Here is a 15899-nt window from a genome sequence, read left to right on the forward strand (position 1 = left end):
TCCGATTAGAAGAAAAGAGGTTCCGCCTAAATATTCGGAAGGGGTTTTTTTTACAGTGAGAGCTGTGAAGATGTGGAATTCTCTCCCTGAATCAGTTGTACAGGCTGATACATTAGATAGCTTTAAGAAGGGGTTGGATGGCTTTTTAGCAAGTAAGGGAATACAGGGTTATTGGAAATAGCTCATAGTCCAAGTTGATCCAGGGACTAGTCAGATTGCCATTTTGGAGTCAGGAAGGAATTTTTCCCCCTCTAAGGCAAATTGGAGAGGCTTCAGATGGGTTTTTTGCCTTCCTCTGGATCAACTGGCAAATAGGTAGTTAATAAAAAAAAAAAAAAGGTTGAACTCGATGGACATGTCTTTTTTCAACCTTACTTACTATGTTACTATGTTCAACAGTACTGAATTTAACATGCTGTCTGTGAATGCACTGGACCAAATTATTGGTAGGAGTGGGTGGGTGTGAGTGTAAAATACATGATCTAGCTTTATCATGGAAAAATGGCATCTTTCATATTTTCACGAGAATAAGATCACTGCATGAAAAGTGTTTTACAAGCATTTGATCCCCATTCCTCTAGGTTAAAAGGTATTTTTTTTTTTTTATTAAAGTGCTACATCTGTCCTTGACCTAAAGGATCTTCCATTCCCTGAATACTTGTTTGTGTCCCTAGACAGGGTTTTCCACCTGAAGTTCCCAAAGCCAATGTTGAAGGTTTATAATCGTGCTAGAGGTATTCGATCATTTGAAGAAGCCTTTATATGACAAGGTTTGTAACCCTGTTATGAGATGGGGGGGGGGGAATCTTTATTTTTAAATCAAATATATAAATTAAATATATAAATCAAATCACTGCGACACAGAAAACACAATTCACAATATGCCATCTTTATTTGTGTCATGTATAGCTAATAAACGTTACAATGCAGACTACTTTTATAGCATTTATAAAACTGGTATATTGCCTTGGTAAGTACTTGTATGTACTAACGTAAAGCTCTCATCTAAAGCAGAAGTATTATTTATTGTAGAAATCAAACTGAGAATATAAAATGAGTTACCACCATACTGAAAAGCTACAGAGGTCACAAACTCAACTGCTTTTGTCCTTTCCAGCAGGTATTTTGGATCTCATGGAAGATTAACCACAGAAGAGTGGCTAAAATGTAGTGTTGAAGCAGTAATGATGCAGTAACCTCAAATGGAATGCCACTGACAATGCCATGATGTACATAAGATACTTTTTAGAAATTATATTTGACATTTTTAATAATAGGCTACTAAATAGTGTAATATATTTGGTTTAAAAAAAAAAAAGACAAAAAAACCCAAACATTTACAATAACAAACACACACAGTTATGTGCAATGTATACAAAAATATTCTATACTTGGAAATATTTACATATTTTACACTACACCGATAATACCCACTCATCAGGTGCCAGGAGTATTTAGATCTCTCTAGAACATCACAGCCTAAATATTTAGTCACTCCCAGTATTGTTACAATATAAGCTAAAGTTGGCAAACCAAGTACAAGTGCACATTTTGTTGGAGAACCTTAACTTTATTCCCCAGTCTCACTCTCAAGCTGGTTCTTGAAAAGCACAATCTAAGCTCTTCAGAGCCCCCCCCCATTTAAAATGGCAGAAGGATCTTTTTAGTTTAAAGAAAGTGAAACTGAGCAGAGATTTCAAATACATGGTGTAGGGCGATGTTGCAGGGAGGTTTTGGAACAGAAGCAAGTAATGCCAACAAAATATATGTCTAAGAATTGCTGAATATTTTTGTAAAGCAATTCTCACACATCTACACTTCAAGGAGTGTTAACTTGGCCAGCAGTGTACTAGAGCAGAAAGAATAATCAAACTATTACAATAAACATAAGTGGTATTTTAAGGATTGCAGCCTAAACAAAATGCGGTTCTGGAAGGAACAAGTGTGCTTTAAGAAATGAGGGCAAATACATTTACATCTTGATCAAAATGATCAACAAATAACATTTGTGCAAAAACCGTTGTGGGGTTTAAATAAACAAGGCCATCAGATGCGCAGGGCTCAGGGCTCAGGCATTAACTAGTTCTGAAGAAACATATAAGAACACAAAGACTTTGAGACGCTTGTTGCATACTGTAATATTACTGTAAAGTCTAAAAAGAAAGACAATTTATGTATATGAGTGAACTTCCATTTGAAATGGTGCTGCCTTTGTAGTAAAAACTCATACTTCGATAGTAATATCAAGAACCAGCTTGCCCTTGCAATATGGAGTGAAACGGACTACAATATTTAATTAAGTTGTTCAAAATCCCATTATAAAAGACGGCCAATAAACCTCTTGCCATGAATCCGACACATATATGAGAAAAAGCTGCAGTACTGAAATGATAAAATTGTATAAACATAACTGTAGGTGGACGGTGGTCATACCATCTCTGGAACACAAAACCATGAAATGGTACGTGTGCATGTTAAAATGGAGATAAATTAATACATTTAATGAATAAACTAAAAATTACAATCTCTGACTTTTTTTTAAAACTAGGAACCAAGACCATCAAAGAGGCTTCTAAAACCCATGTTTACATCCTTGGGGTTATATATTTTAACTGGTATGATAGATGGAATGTTTCTATTGAAGTGTACAAGCTAGAGGATGAAAATGCATTTTGTCATACCATGAAATCGACCCATGTATATCTATTTTTAAGATAAAGAACAAGTGATATTGAAAACACCAAACTACATTTAGACGACATAAAATAAAAAGGGAATTACACAGCTGATCTGCAGTGTTACTAAAGCACTTTGGCTGTAGCAGATATCAATCAAGCTGAAAACAGAAAACATTTCAATATATGGAGTGTACAAGCACACGACATGTATCTTCCTTGCAATACCGAAATATTGGTTTAGTAGGTTGGCTTCAGTTTACTTACACAAATAGGTATAAGTTTATCAGTCAACTTATGAAGCAACCCCCATAGACAGACCTTTGGCTTTCACTGCATTACTAAATGCATGATTCAGCATAATAAGCAGCTATTAAGCTCACCAACCACCATTGTTCTCTATGGTGACCTGTGCAAGCATAGTGTTATGGAGTGTAGATGTCTGCAAACTTGAGTTCATTTGAAGTCACATCTGTGTAGTCAAATGTTCATTATAATCATAGTCATGTGATTTAATTCACTATCCATTTTTGTATTTTCCATATGCAAATGAAGGAGAAAGCACGAGGTGCTTTAAATGTGATAGATTATCTGGTCTGACGCTTCAGCTTTGATTGCATATTTGCATTGGTCCACGCAACACACGTTTGTAAACAAACATATTGGAGCGATTTTTGGCCACTGGAAAAAGTCTGAGGTAGTCAGTATAAAGACAGGAAACCCAAATCTCTATAGATAATATGGGTTTTTAGGTGGCTTCTTTATAACCACCAATATTTGGAGTCCTGCTTAAATCATTGTCCTGATCAACTAATCTTGGGCAGGGTCTGAGCAGGCCAACCTCCTCTGGCTTGATACAGCCCTCATTTCTGAGTTTTCCAGGTATTGGTACAGACAAGTGGCAGATGTGAGGATGAGTTGCTGCAGGTAGGCCTGACTCTTTTTTAAAACCACACAATGGACGTTGAAAGGTATCTGTAAAGACATAAAATAACATTAGTTTACAACACACAACACATGATGCAAGTTGCTATAAAAGAAAAGGTCTCACATTTTTACAACAAATTCATGGGTAACAGAGTTCACAACGGTCTTAAAGGAAACTACATTCCAGTTTACATTACAAAAGGTTTCTTCTGTGATCTTTTGCAAGGCAATTATTTTTCTTGAAGATATTTTAAAATTGATTTATTTAGACTTCAGGACAGTAGCACTCCTAGAGAAACTAAATATTTAAAGGGGTCGTTCACCTTTAAATTAATTTTTTTATAAACCGTAGAGCAGTGCTGTCCAACTTCTGTGGTACCAAGGGCTGAAAGTTTCCTGGCCTATGGGGTGGAGGGACAATAATTTTAAGCCAGTGTTGATCACTCCCTGTTTTTTTTTGTTTTTTTTGTAACAATTTTATTAAAGAATTTTCAAAAGGAACATACAAATGAGACAAAAGTAATAAAGTATCCACAGTAAGAAATACAAAAATAAAAAAGAGAAAGATCACAGAACGGTAAAGAAAAAAAAAAGGAAGAGCTCACATGATGTCAGCATATAGGGTAAAGGAAGAGCTGATATTGGTTAGAGGTCACTATTCATCATAGCTGGCATGATACATCAAAAGCATATAGGTAATAAGTATTAAGTGGTAATGTTTAAACCAATAAAGGACCTAAGACGAGACAGCAACCTACGTTTACCATGTGTGTGGGTAGACTAACCAAGCATGTGCATAATATAAGCAAGCAGTTAATAAACAGAAAATCTTGGAGATGACCCTTAGCATTAGGAGGTTAGCCCCAAAATTAGGGAGGTGTTACCCAAAACAAAGCCTCTAAGTTCCCAAATGGACCATATGTTTAGATATTATGGGGTAAGCTATATTCACTTCAAAAACTTTGTTTGCGTTAACTCTAACGATTATTTCTTGAATAGCTGGACAATTAAGGGTTCGCCACTTGGCCGCTAGGGCTATCTGTGCAGCTGTCAGTACATGGTTGGCCAGTTTTTGGCTGAGTTTTGGTATGTCGGCAAAGGGCCTACCCAACAGAAAGGTAGATATATCTAACGGAACCTGTGTTGTTAAGACCTGATCTAGTACTTTCTTAACCTCCAGCCAGATCTGCCTAACAAACGGGCAGTCCCAAAAAATATGTGGAAGCGTGCCTACTTCTCTGCAATTTCTCCAGCAAAGTGGCGAGTAGTCGAGGAATATTTTATGTAACCTGTCAGGAGTATAGTACCAGAACATCAAGATCTTATAAATATGCTCTCTGTCTCACACAGGTAACCATTTGCCGAGCATTTCGCCAAATTGCTGACCAATCCTCTAGGGACAAGGTACCACTTAGTCATGTAGGAATGATGTTCTAAGATAAAAGTTGAAGGTTCAGTAAGAAGCCTATAAATCCTGGAGTTAAGTCCCTTTTGTGGGAGTCCATGTTTAGCCAGGGTTTCAAATGCTTTACTCGGCCCCGATTTTACTGCCACTAAATATGGATGGAGAAAATGGTGGAGTTGAAAGTATTTAAATTGATGCAGAATGGATTGTGGTGCCATATCCCTTAATTCCTGTAATGTTGGTAAAGTTTTGGCAGGATTATTGAGAAAGTCCCATATGGTAAACAGGCCCGTTTGTCCCCATCGTTTGCAAAATGAAGCAGTAATGCCCCGGGGGAAATTAGGGTTTCGAAAACAGCTTACATTTAAAGAATAGTGCGAGAGAGATCTCATTTATATTTTATCCCATATTTTCAGGGTCAGTTGGGTTGTTGGGAGCAAGTTGTTTTTAGGAATATTTTTGGTATTATCAGACCAAATGCAAGGATTAATAGATACATCTGGGGAAGTCAAGCTTTCAATAGAGGCCCAAACAGTAGGAAGAGATTGTTTCGACCATGCTAACAGTTGCTGCAATTGTGGCGCTTCATAATATCTCTGCAAATTGGGTGCAACCAGACCTCCATTTGGTTCCAAATAAATTGATGAAATTGGCACTGAACAGCTTTCAATGTTTTGGGGGGCACCATAACCGGTAGGGTCTCAAATAAGTACAAGTATTTTGGCAAAATACTAATTTTAAGCCCAGCAATCTTACCAAACCAGGATATCGAAAATTATGCCCACTTCGCAAGCTGCCTTTTGGTGAAATTTATAAGGGGAGTATAGTTGGCCTCATATAGAGATTCATATTTCGTTTTAATTTGCGTGCCCAAATAAGTAACAGAGTCCTCTTTCCATCTATAGCCAAAGTCTGCCTTCAACACCTGAAGATCTGCTGGGGCAACATTAAGAGATTAAGCCTCGGATTTTGCTAAATTCAATTTGTAGAGAAAGAACTAAAATCCCTCATCAGGGTATGCAGGTTAGGTAATGAAATGGTCGGATTAGTTAATGTTTAAATAACGTCATCCGCTAAAAGAGCAATTTTAAATTGCATAGAGGCAATAGGGACACCAGAAATATCAGGGTTCAGTCTGATCGCTGCTGCCAAAGGCTCAATACTCAGAGCATATAATAAGGGCGAAAGAGGGCAACCCTGCCTCATTCTCTATCTAATCATATCTATCAAATGCCTTCTCGGCGTCCAAACTTAATACTACTGATGGGAGAGGAGCTCTATTAAGTGTTTCAATGAGGTTGATAACCCGCCTGGCGGCCTAATATAAAGCCTACCTGATCACAGTGTATTAATCTGGGCAATATCGGGGCTAATCTGTTAGCTAAAATTTTGGAAAAAAGATTAAGATCAGAATTTAAAAGGGCAATGGGCAATAATTTGTGAAGAGAGTATGGTCCTTTCCTTCCTTGGGAATGAGAGAGAGATATGGTGCCTGGGTTGTCCTGGGAATTGGGGTGCCTTGCAGAAATTGGTTAAAGCGCATCAGCAGATAAGAAGAAAGAATATCTATAAGGCAACCCATCAGGCCCCGGAGTTTTGCCGTTCGGCATGTTCTTCAATGTATACGCTAAATCTTCCAGGGTAATGGCCATATTCAGTGATTACAAACCATCAGGTTGAAATTTAGGCAGATTGAGAGCCGTCAGAAAGGCATTTGTAGGAACAGCATGGTCACTATTACTGAGAGGGGAGGGTTGAGGTAAGTTATATAGGTTATGGTAGAATTCATAGAACTGAGCTCCAATTTGTTTGGGATCATGAGTGAGTTGCCCAGTTGCAGTTTGGATCCTATTAATTTGGGAAGATGCTTTTTGGTCCTTGAGCTTTCGTGCTAATCACGATGCTTATCACCCTTTTCATAAAAAGTCTCTCGTTCAAAGTATAGCTTTAGAGACATCCTCATGCTTAATGCGCGCTAAATCTTTTCTAAGATTAATAATTTGGTGAAATAATGAGTCCGCACCAGACAGATCATACTGCGTCTTCCATAAGCAGTAATAACCGTGAGAGGAAAAGAGAGAAACACAAAAGAAAAAAAAATTACAACCAACACTATTGGGTATATAGAGATCAGACTCATAATGGAAGAGTCAATGGTGTGATGTCTTACCCTCAATGGGCAAGGATTAATAGGTATGTACCCAGAAAAAGGAAAAGAAAAGTTATCAACAACAATAAAGGCTCAGGTCAGCCAACCTGGGCCTATGTGGAGCGTATCCAAGTACACCACGGGGTGGGGAACATCGGTCAGGCCATGACAGGGACCTCAGAACGTATAAAGGTCTCAAACAGCAGGATAAGCCAAGACTACTGGTCGTGAAATCCCCAAAACAAGCTGAGTGATGAGGAAGGGTTGAAGATCAATGATATCCAGCGAGGTAGTGTGGGTTCAGGTATCCCGAAGGGGGGAAGAAAGGCTTAGTGCAAGCCTGGGCGAGAGCGATGATGAGGGACCTTTCACAGTGTTCCACTGTGGATGCAGTAATGGATCCGATTTCTCGAGATGGGCCGGTTGCTGAGGCAGCGTGCTCGGTTCAAGGTTGATGCCCAAGGCCTGCAGAAATTTGGAGCTGTTAGAAGGGTTCTGTAGAATATAAGTGTGGCCGAACCGATTTACCACCAATTTAAATGGATAACCCAATCTATAGGGAATATAGTGTTCCCGGAGCTTCTGTTTAATGGGTTGCAACTCCCTTCGCTTTGCAAGCGTAATCAGAGAAAGGTCCGCAAAAATCTGTAGCTTGTGATTGCAGTATTCAAAGAGCTTAAGCGCCCGTGTCTTAGTAAGAAGGGCTTCCTTGCTCTAATAGTGGAAACATAACAATATCCCGTGGCGGCTTGGTGTCAGACGGTTTTGGGCCTAGCGAGCGATGAGTCCTATCGAGAAGCCAATGGTCCTTTGATATAGTCGGACATATGGTGGCAAACAAGCCTTATAAGCAGTGTGGAATGTCAGCCGCAGACACCACCTCAGGGACTCCCCGTATCCTAAGGTTCTGTCTGCGCGACCTGTTCTCAACGTCTTCACACATATTCATTTAGGTGGTCACATCCTCTTTAAGATAGACAGTGTCCTCCTCCATATTTACAAATTTCGAGACCAGTATCTGTAGATGTCTCGAGGCGGTCCGTACGTTCCCCCAAATCTGTCAAATCCCTTTGTAGCTCTTTCACAGCTAATGCTACAGCGCTGGACACAGTTTGTTTAATGGTGGTGACTAGGGTTGCCTGTAGTTGTGCTAATTGCGCGCTTAATATATGAGCAGTCACTGGAACGTCAGCAGGGATGGTGTCTGGGCCTTCAAGCTGCGATGTAGGAGATAGCGGGGAGGGCACAGGGGAACCGGATGTACTCACCGAGCGGATCAGAGAGGCATCAGAAGGAGGGGGAGAGCACATTGTCAGAGCTGCGTCATCATCTGCACCATCTTGGAAACAGACAAGTTTGTCCCACCCTGAAGGTTTATGCAAGTACGGAGATATCGTGACCCACTGGTTTTGTAGTTTCTTCTTCCCCATCGTATCGCAGTCAAATAGGACATAGGATCGCCCGGTGGAGAAATGGAGTCGATATTGTAGCTAAAATCCAGGTTACAGGTTTTTCACAGCACGGAGCTCTCAGGCAGTACATGCGTTCACCACCATAGCCTGGCCACGCCCCCATCACTCCCTGTTTTTAAACCACCCTCACTTTAAACCACACCCATGTTACCACAAGAACTTTTAAGACCATGCTCCTAAAATCAGACCAGACAGCATAACACAATTCGCTCACATTAAGGCTCCATAATGTGACTTTTGAGCAGGGCACACACAAGAAAGATAGGGCAGGTAGAGTATGATGGACACACAGGGAGCATAGGGCAGGCAGAGTATGGCACACACAGAGAGCATAGGACGGGCAGAGTATGGCACACAGGGAGTATAGGGCAGGCAGAATACAGGGAAACCTATCAGGACCACTCTAAGACACAATGCTGCCCATCCAGCAGTTGAGGTATGAACAGGTGAATAATGCAGGCACTTTCTGAAGTATGACCAGTACAGGGCTTGGAAACAGTAGAGGTGTCACAGGTATAAATAATGCAGGGGCCAGTTAATCTCACTACTGATACCTTTTAAAGCTTACACAAATGTAAGCAGTCACAGCTGGTAGACTATCATGTGGGGGCATTTGCATGCACCAGTTGGACAGCACTGCAGTAGAGTGATCTTCTGAGATAATAAGAATTTAGTTTTCATCTTTGTATTATTTGTGGTTTGTGAGTTATTTAACTTTTTATCCAGCAGGTACCTAGTTTGCAATTTCAGCAATCTGGTTGCTAGGGTCCCGATTAATTTAGCAACCATGCATTGATTTGAGTCTGGAATATGAATGAGATGGTTTGAATAGAAAGATGAGTAATAAAAAGTAGCAAAAACAATACATTTGTAACCTTACATGACATTTATTTAGATGGGGTCAGAGACCCCCATTTGAAAGCTGGAAAGAGCCAGAAGGAGGCAAATAACTCAGAAAATATAAAAAAAAGAATAAACAAAATCCAGCTGAAATGTTTCTTATTAAACATTCTATAATAAACTAAATGTTGATTTAAAAGTGGACAACCCCTTTAAACCACAAGTTGCTGGCATCAAGAGAAAATCAAATGTATACAATAATTTGTATCTCAAATAATGCAATTGTAAAATAGCTTAAAAAAAAAATAAAAAAATCTGTAACGGAGGCTTTTGCCCCTTTTAAATGCTTGATTAAACTTAGCTACAATCTGCACACATAAAAAGGCAAGTATAGGCACTATTTTGCAATGCACTACTAGTATACAGTATGCAGTATAAAAGATGTTGGGGAAGCACATTCCGGTTCATGTGAGATAGAAAACTGGTAACCAGTGCACAGATACACCTCTAACATAAACTTCTGCTGTCTGTAACCAAAACATTCTCAAAAAAGTTTGATGGGAGGGGGTTGTTTATTCAAAGCTCAATGTCTAACATGGCTAATAAAAGAGAAGGTAGTAAGGCTGCTTCCACATGGGGCAGAATCTCAACACACACCAAGAAATCAGCCCCTACATCAAAAATAGAGGCTTTATTTATAAAAATTCAGCAAAAAAAGTTACACTTACCCTTCAATGGTGAATTTTTCAACAAGGGTGTATACACCTTATTACACAAAATATTCTTATTATACTAGATAATTAGATATAATAGATAAATAGATAATTGCAATATACATACCACAGCTAGGATTTGCACCTTCTAGCCTCTCATGGCTTGTAAGTGAAGCACACATATCTCGTTTAGACAGAACCTCATGTTGGTATAAGGTTTCTTTTGGAATTTGTGCAACAATGCTGGATAATATTTGATCCTCCTCTGTTATGTATGTGTATGGGCAGAACTCTCTGGTCCTTGAGTATATGTTGGCGTTGTCATAACAATCTGAGCAAATCATAAGTGGAGCTGCAGCTGAAACAGGAAAGCCATTTATAAATATTGGCTATAGGCAGGTTTAAGAGCTGGTAGGCATTAACAAAAACTAAATTACTTAAATTAAGGTGATAATTGCAATTTGGTGGTCCAAATATGTGGTCAAACTCCTAATTATTTAATTACGCAAGCAGCTTATAGGGGCAGTTCGCATTAAAAATGTTTAGCATGATGCAATCATATTTTGAAGCTGGCCGTATACTTAATATATAAATTGACATTTCAGTGTGAAAATGAAAATACAATATTTTTGCCAGGGTCACACCTTACACACAAAAGCCCCCAGACTGAATATCAAGGTACCATCTACATTTACCCTCAGTATCAAAATATCAATAAAGTGTACCACAAATCACAAAAGTATAGGCAAAATAGGGACATTCTCAGGAAAGGGACTGTCCAGTAGTCAGCTATGACTTTAACCTAAGTGATCACCCAAGGTGTGTACTTGAATGCAGACTACATGCCCAACCTGTTACTCAATCTCGCAAACACTTTTGTGGCTAGATGGAAACTAATCCCAACAACAATGCCCCAACTATAAATGGAAAGCCTTCTCAGTAAAGTTCAGACTATTAAATTAGCGAAAGGAACAACTTCATATTAAAGGGGTGGTTCACCTTTAAGTTAATTTTTGTTACGTTATAGAATGGCTAATTCTACACCAAAAATCGTTTAATTATTTGCTTTGCCTTCTTCCAACTTTCAAATTGGGGTTCATTGACCCCATCTGAAAAATCAAATGCTCTGTAAGGCTACAAATGTATTGTTATCGCAACAAGATTGCTGAACTTGCATATTGGAGAGTTGCTGAATAACTCACGAACTACAAATAATAAAAACCAAATGCAAAATGTCTCAGAATATCGCTCTCTACATCATGCTAACAGTTAACTCAAAAGTGGTTCTAGAAGAGTTGGTAGAAAGGGAGGGGTCTGAAAACTCAGTCAGTGTAAAGACTGAAGCCTATTGTTGGTACTTGGCTGGAATGATTTGCTCACATTCAAAAAACAACAAAAAAATTCCTAACCTGGAATTGGAAGGCCTTCTCGTGTATCAGTTGGATGTACAGTTCCATGGCTACTGTATAAGTGAGGCATTTTCCCTTGCATGTTGTGAGAGAATGGTATGTTTAGGATATCCATATCCGCTTCACTGCCGGTGTCAACATATAACCCTTTATAGAAGAAGAAAAACATATTTATCCAAATATCTTATATATACCCAGGCAATGTTTATATATTTATTTATAATTATGGACTGGAAAAAATGATTGGCTCTTTGATTTTTCTCATCTACTTTGGAATATTATATTAACATGACATGTAAGGTAAACAGTAAACGTAAAAGTAAACAGAAATTTGGTTCCTTGTTTACTATAACTTTTCATTGTACCTTTGTCTAGCGCTATATAAATAATGATTTTGTTGAAAGATCAGAAACCAGTAAGTTTGAAAAATATGAACAGCAGGGGAAATCATAAAGGGGCAAATACATTTTCACCTCTGTTGTTGTGCTTGTTAAGTTTTAAAAATTCAGTTACCTATTTATGTTTATCAGCTAGTCACTAAGTTTCTGTACATATATATATATATATATATATATATATATATATATATATATATATATATATATATATATATATATATATATATATATATATATATATATATATATATATATAGTCACTAACAGGTAATCGAATAATGATTTTTGTGCATTTAAACTACTAAGCATAGAATTACGAAATGGACAATCAAAGCCCTAACCTGCTCTATTTAAAAAGTATATACATAAAGAGAAAAAAAACTACTAAAAATACAGTAAACAATTAGAAGAATAGTACTAAATGTTTAACTTAATATAATTTGGAGGTCATTCACAGTTAAGTGGTGATTACACAATTATACATATCAGTCTGTAAAATGAGGCTGTTTTGTTACTGAAATAGTTCATAACAATTACCATCTGTTCCTTTGTGCACACAGTTATTTGCAGGAGGCATAAGTTGCTGGTGGCTGCCTGCCTCAGAGTTACTATAACCTTCCGGTGGCTCTGAAAGTGTTCCCTGTGAAGACAGGTAGCTGGGAATATCTGCTGGTAGGTTTATGTCCTCTGTAGGGGAAAAGGTGAAGTGGGAAAAGGATGAGGTTAAAACTGACAAAGTCAGACTGACATATTGATGGCTACAAGAAAGCAAATTTAAGTGATATGGACAAGTTCCTACAACTGTAAGTAACGTGCCAGTATTACAGAAAGTTGAGGCATTTTCAGCCTGCATCAACCCTAAACTGCCCTAACCCAGAGGATCGAAAAGGGGCAATGCTTTGATGGAATAAAGATTTCATTTTTGTGAACATGTGCTGTGAGTGCTTTCATTTTCTCTCTTTTTAAATATTTTGTGGTTAGCACTCAGCAATTCAAAAAGATGGGAGGTGAGTGCTAGTAATTGTGCTCAATTTCAGTGTCAGAAGTTGTGTTGCGACAGGGCGGGGAGAGCTCAGAAAGAGCATGTACAGTGGCGGTTATGGTGCTCTCTGCTGTATGTAAATAACACATAACAATAGATGCTGCATGACAAATGGATGCTGAAGAAACACTTCCTTTTTACGGTTTGATTTGTGCAACAGCAAGAGCATTTCAAGTGGAGGATATTACTTGGTATGTAAAAGATTGTTCAAGTTCTTTTTACAGACATATTTTTAGTGAGAAGACAAACTTTGCCGAATGTTCATAAGAAAAGGTACATCAAATATTTAGCAGACTCCAGGGGGAATGCACATCATTACTTTGTTTTGTGAAGTGAACATAACATTTTCAATGTTTCCAGGGAAGAAAAAAAGCCCCCAGGAGGCATGATTAGCAATGAAAACAAATTAAAGCGCAAAAAAATGTATATGTAGAGACAGATTTTTATTATTTTATACTTCCTGTAGTGGCGTCCCTAAGATATATATTTATTTTCTCTCCCACTAGGGATTTTCCACTAATGTAATAGGTTTACAAAAAGGCACTGCATGTATTAATACTCCATATCATGTCTGTTCAAAATGATAACTAATATTGTGCTGATCATTTGTAATAAACACAGAAGTTCAGGGAAATAAAAACAGATGCATACCTATCACTAGAAAGGTGTTCTAGCTTGGAATGCCAGATGGCAATAATCACAGTACAATAATTTTTGTGCTTTTTAGGGAATACTGTTTAATCAGTGGGAATTCACCCAGAAAAGGCACATCTTATAGGAATTGGTGATTTTAGAAAATAACAATATAATCACACATTTATAAATTATAAAAAATGACACACAAATGGTACCAATTTATATAGGGTATTGTATCAGTCCTGCAAACCTATGTAAAGACCAGCACAAATACTTAAATGACAAACACTAAATTAAATAAAATATTCAAAGGACACTCACCTGTGTTGGTTATGCTGTAATCTTCACTTTTCCGTCTCATATGGTATATTACAATAACCCAGACCAATGAAGTTCCAACGACACAACAGACTACCACTATAATCACAATGCCAACAGTAGTCCAACCGTCTTCTTCATAACCAATGATATTTTGCGAGGAATCACAATTTGTTGAGGAGAGGACATGAAGGTTAATGTGTCCCCTTTCTGTGCCAAGAGTATTAGACATGCTGCACGTGTATTTTCCTGCATCCTCAGGGCCTGCATCAACAATGATCAGCAGCTGGTTGGCTGCAGCAAAGAAGTGACGCTCAGTAACCTGAAGTGGTCCATCATCTTTTGTCCAGTTAAGGCGGGGAGCTGGACTTCCTCCTGCTATACAATGCAAAACAGCAGTTTCGCCCCTAGCCACTGTTCTGTCTTCCAAAGGTCGTACAAAAGATGGTGTTTCTGCATGAAAAGTAAACAATAGAGATTATGTATCTTAAAATGTTAGCAGAATGATTTAGTTTCAACACAATGTTCTGATATGTAAGCCTGGTGTACAGCTTGCTTTACGCCTCCAAAGAGTTTTAAAATAATTTTGCTTGCACATATCATTAAATATGTGACTTTCAATATTTCCTTACCTAAAACCGTAAGAGTAACATTGGCAGATATACTACCAGCAGCATTCTGTGCTGTGCAGCTATAGAGACCCATATCTTCAATTTTTACATTAACAATGAAGAGCACCTCATCTTCTGGCATAACATGCATTCGCCTCTCGCGGGCTGCAGGAAAATCTGTCCCGCCATCTTTCTGCCATGCAATTTGTGGTGGTGGATGACCCTCTGCAGCACATTCTAAACGTGCCATGGCACCAGTACGAATAGTAAGGTCCATGGGAGTTTTGAGAAACGTAGGCATTTCTATTTCAAGTGAAAGAAAAAGAATACATATTAGCTATTAACATAAGCATTTTTGCACAGTAAAAACAACATTAGTAAAATAGTAGCTGTAAATGGCAGGTGTATTTATTTATTTTACATACAAGTTTAAAAACACACACATGTTCAATTTACCACTGATGACTTTAATGATTACATTGCTATCAAATGGAAGAAAAAAGATGCTTTGAATTGTTTTGCATTCTTTAGAAAAGCAGTTTTCTGTTTTATCACCAACAACAAAACAGAAATGTCTCTGTTACGGCTGTAAATCACTTCCCTTACTACTTTTACAATATTCACTCCTGGAATTAAAATTGTGCAACCTACATAATTTCTGAAAAGATTTGCACTACTTGCATTACTGTTATTAGATGCACTCCTGAAATTGAAAGCAATTATCAAGGTGCATGGATTTTGTTCTGCTTTTCCTGACAGTGGCAATTATTTAGACTTATGCTACAGGCAAATGCATCACTCTGTTTGAATGTTTACAGATATTGATAATCCAGTTAATCGAATTAATATAACAGAATGATGTTATCACTTACAGCTAACTTGATTGTGTTTTAGGGACATATTCAAGTTTAACTTAGTTGGACCAAAGAAGCAGAACTGGGTTGTGGGTGAGAGATTAGAACTGCTGACAAATCTCCTGCCCGCACTAGTGTGGCTTTTTAGACTGGGTGTGAGGGACAGCTAGACAAATTTGTAAAAGCCGCAGTGTAAATTGGAGGGTAGCAGTATAATGAATTTCACTTAAAGAAAAACTATACCCCTCATAGTAGGTCTCTATAAAACGATATTGCATAAAACAGCTCATATATAAAACCCTGCTTCATGTAAATAAACTATTTTCATAATAATATACTTTTCTAGTAGTATGTGCCATTGGGTAATCATAAATAGAAAATTGCCATTTTAAAAAATAAGGCCTGCCCCCTGGGATTGTACGATTCACTGTGCACACAAACATACCATAC

The 15899-nt window shown here is 38.0% G+C and overlaps 1 protein-coding gene across 2 annotated transcripts in view; it reads right to left on the reverse strand.

Moving 5' to 3' along the window:
* Positions 1-868: 868 nt before the first annotated feature.
* Positions 869-15899, reverse strand: part of lrig2.L (leucine-rich repeats and immunoglobulin like domains 2 L homeolog) — a 49995-nt gene continuing 34964 nt past the window's right edge. Inside the window, exons 14-19 of one of the 2 annotated variants that reach the window (XM_018246600.2) lie at positions 14617-14898; positions 13988-14437; positions 12526-12675; positions 11591-11737; positions 10309-10539; positions 869-3650 (exon numbers count right to left, since the gene is read on the reverse strand). In XM_018246600.2, the coding sequence (XP_018102089.1) occupies positions 3424-3650; positions 10309-10539; positions 11591-11737; positions 12526-12675; positions 13988-14437; positions 14617-14898 (1487 nt within the window). In that variant the 3' untranslated portion in view covers positions 869-3423. The remainder of the gene's footprint in view (positions 3651-10308; positions 10540-11590; positions 11738-12525; positions 12676-13987; positions 14438-14616; positions 14899-15899) is intronic. The other variant, XM_041582070.1, reaches the window with a different exon arrangement.

This window comes from Xenopus laevis, chromosome 2L (genome assembly GCF_017654675.1).
Source record: "Xenopus laevis strain J_2021 chromosome 2L, Xenopus_laevis_v10.1, whole genome shotgun sequence".
NCBI classification, from domain to species: domain Eukaryota; kingdom Metazoa; phylum Chordata; class Amphibia; order Anura; family Pipidae; genus Xenopus; species Xenopus laevis.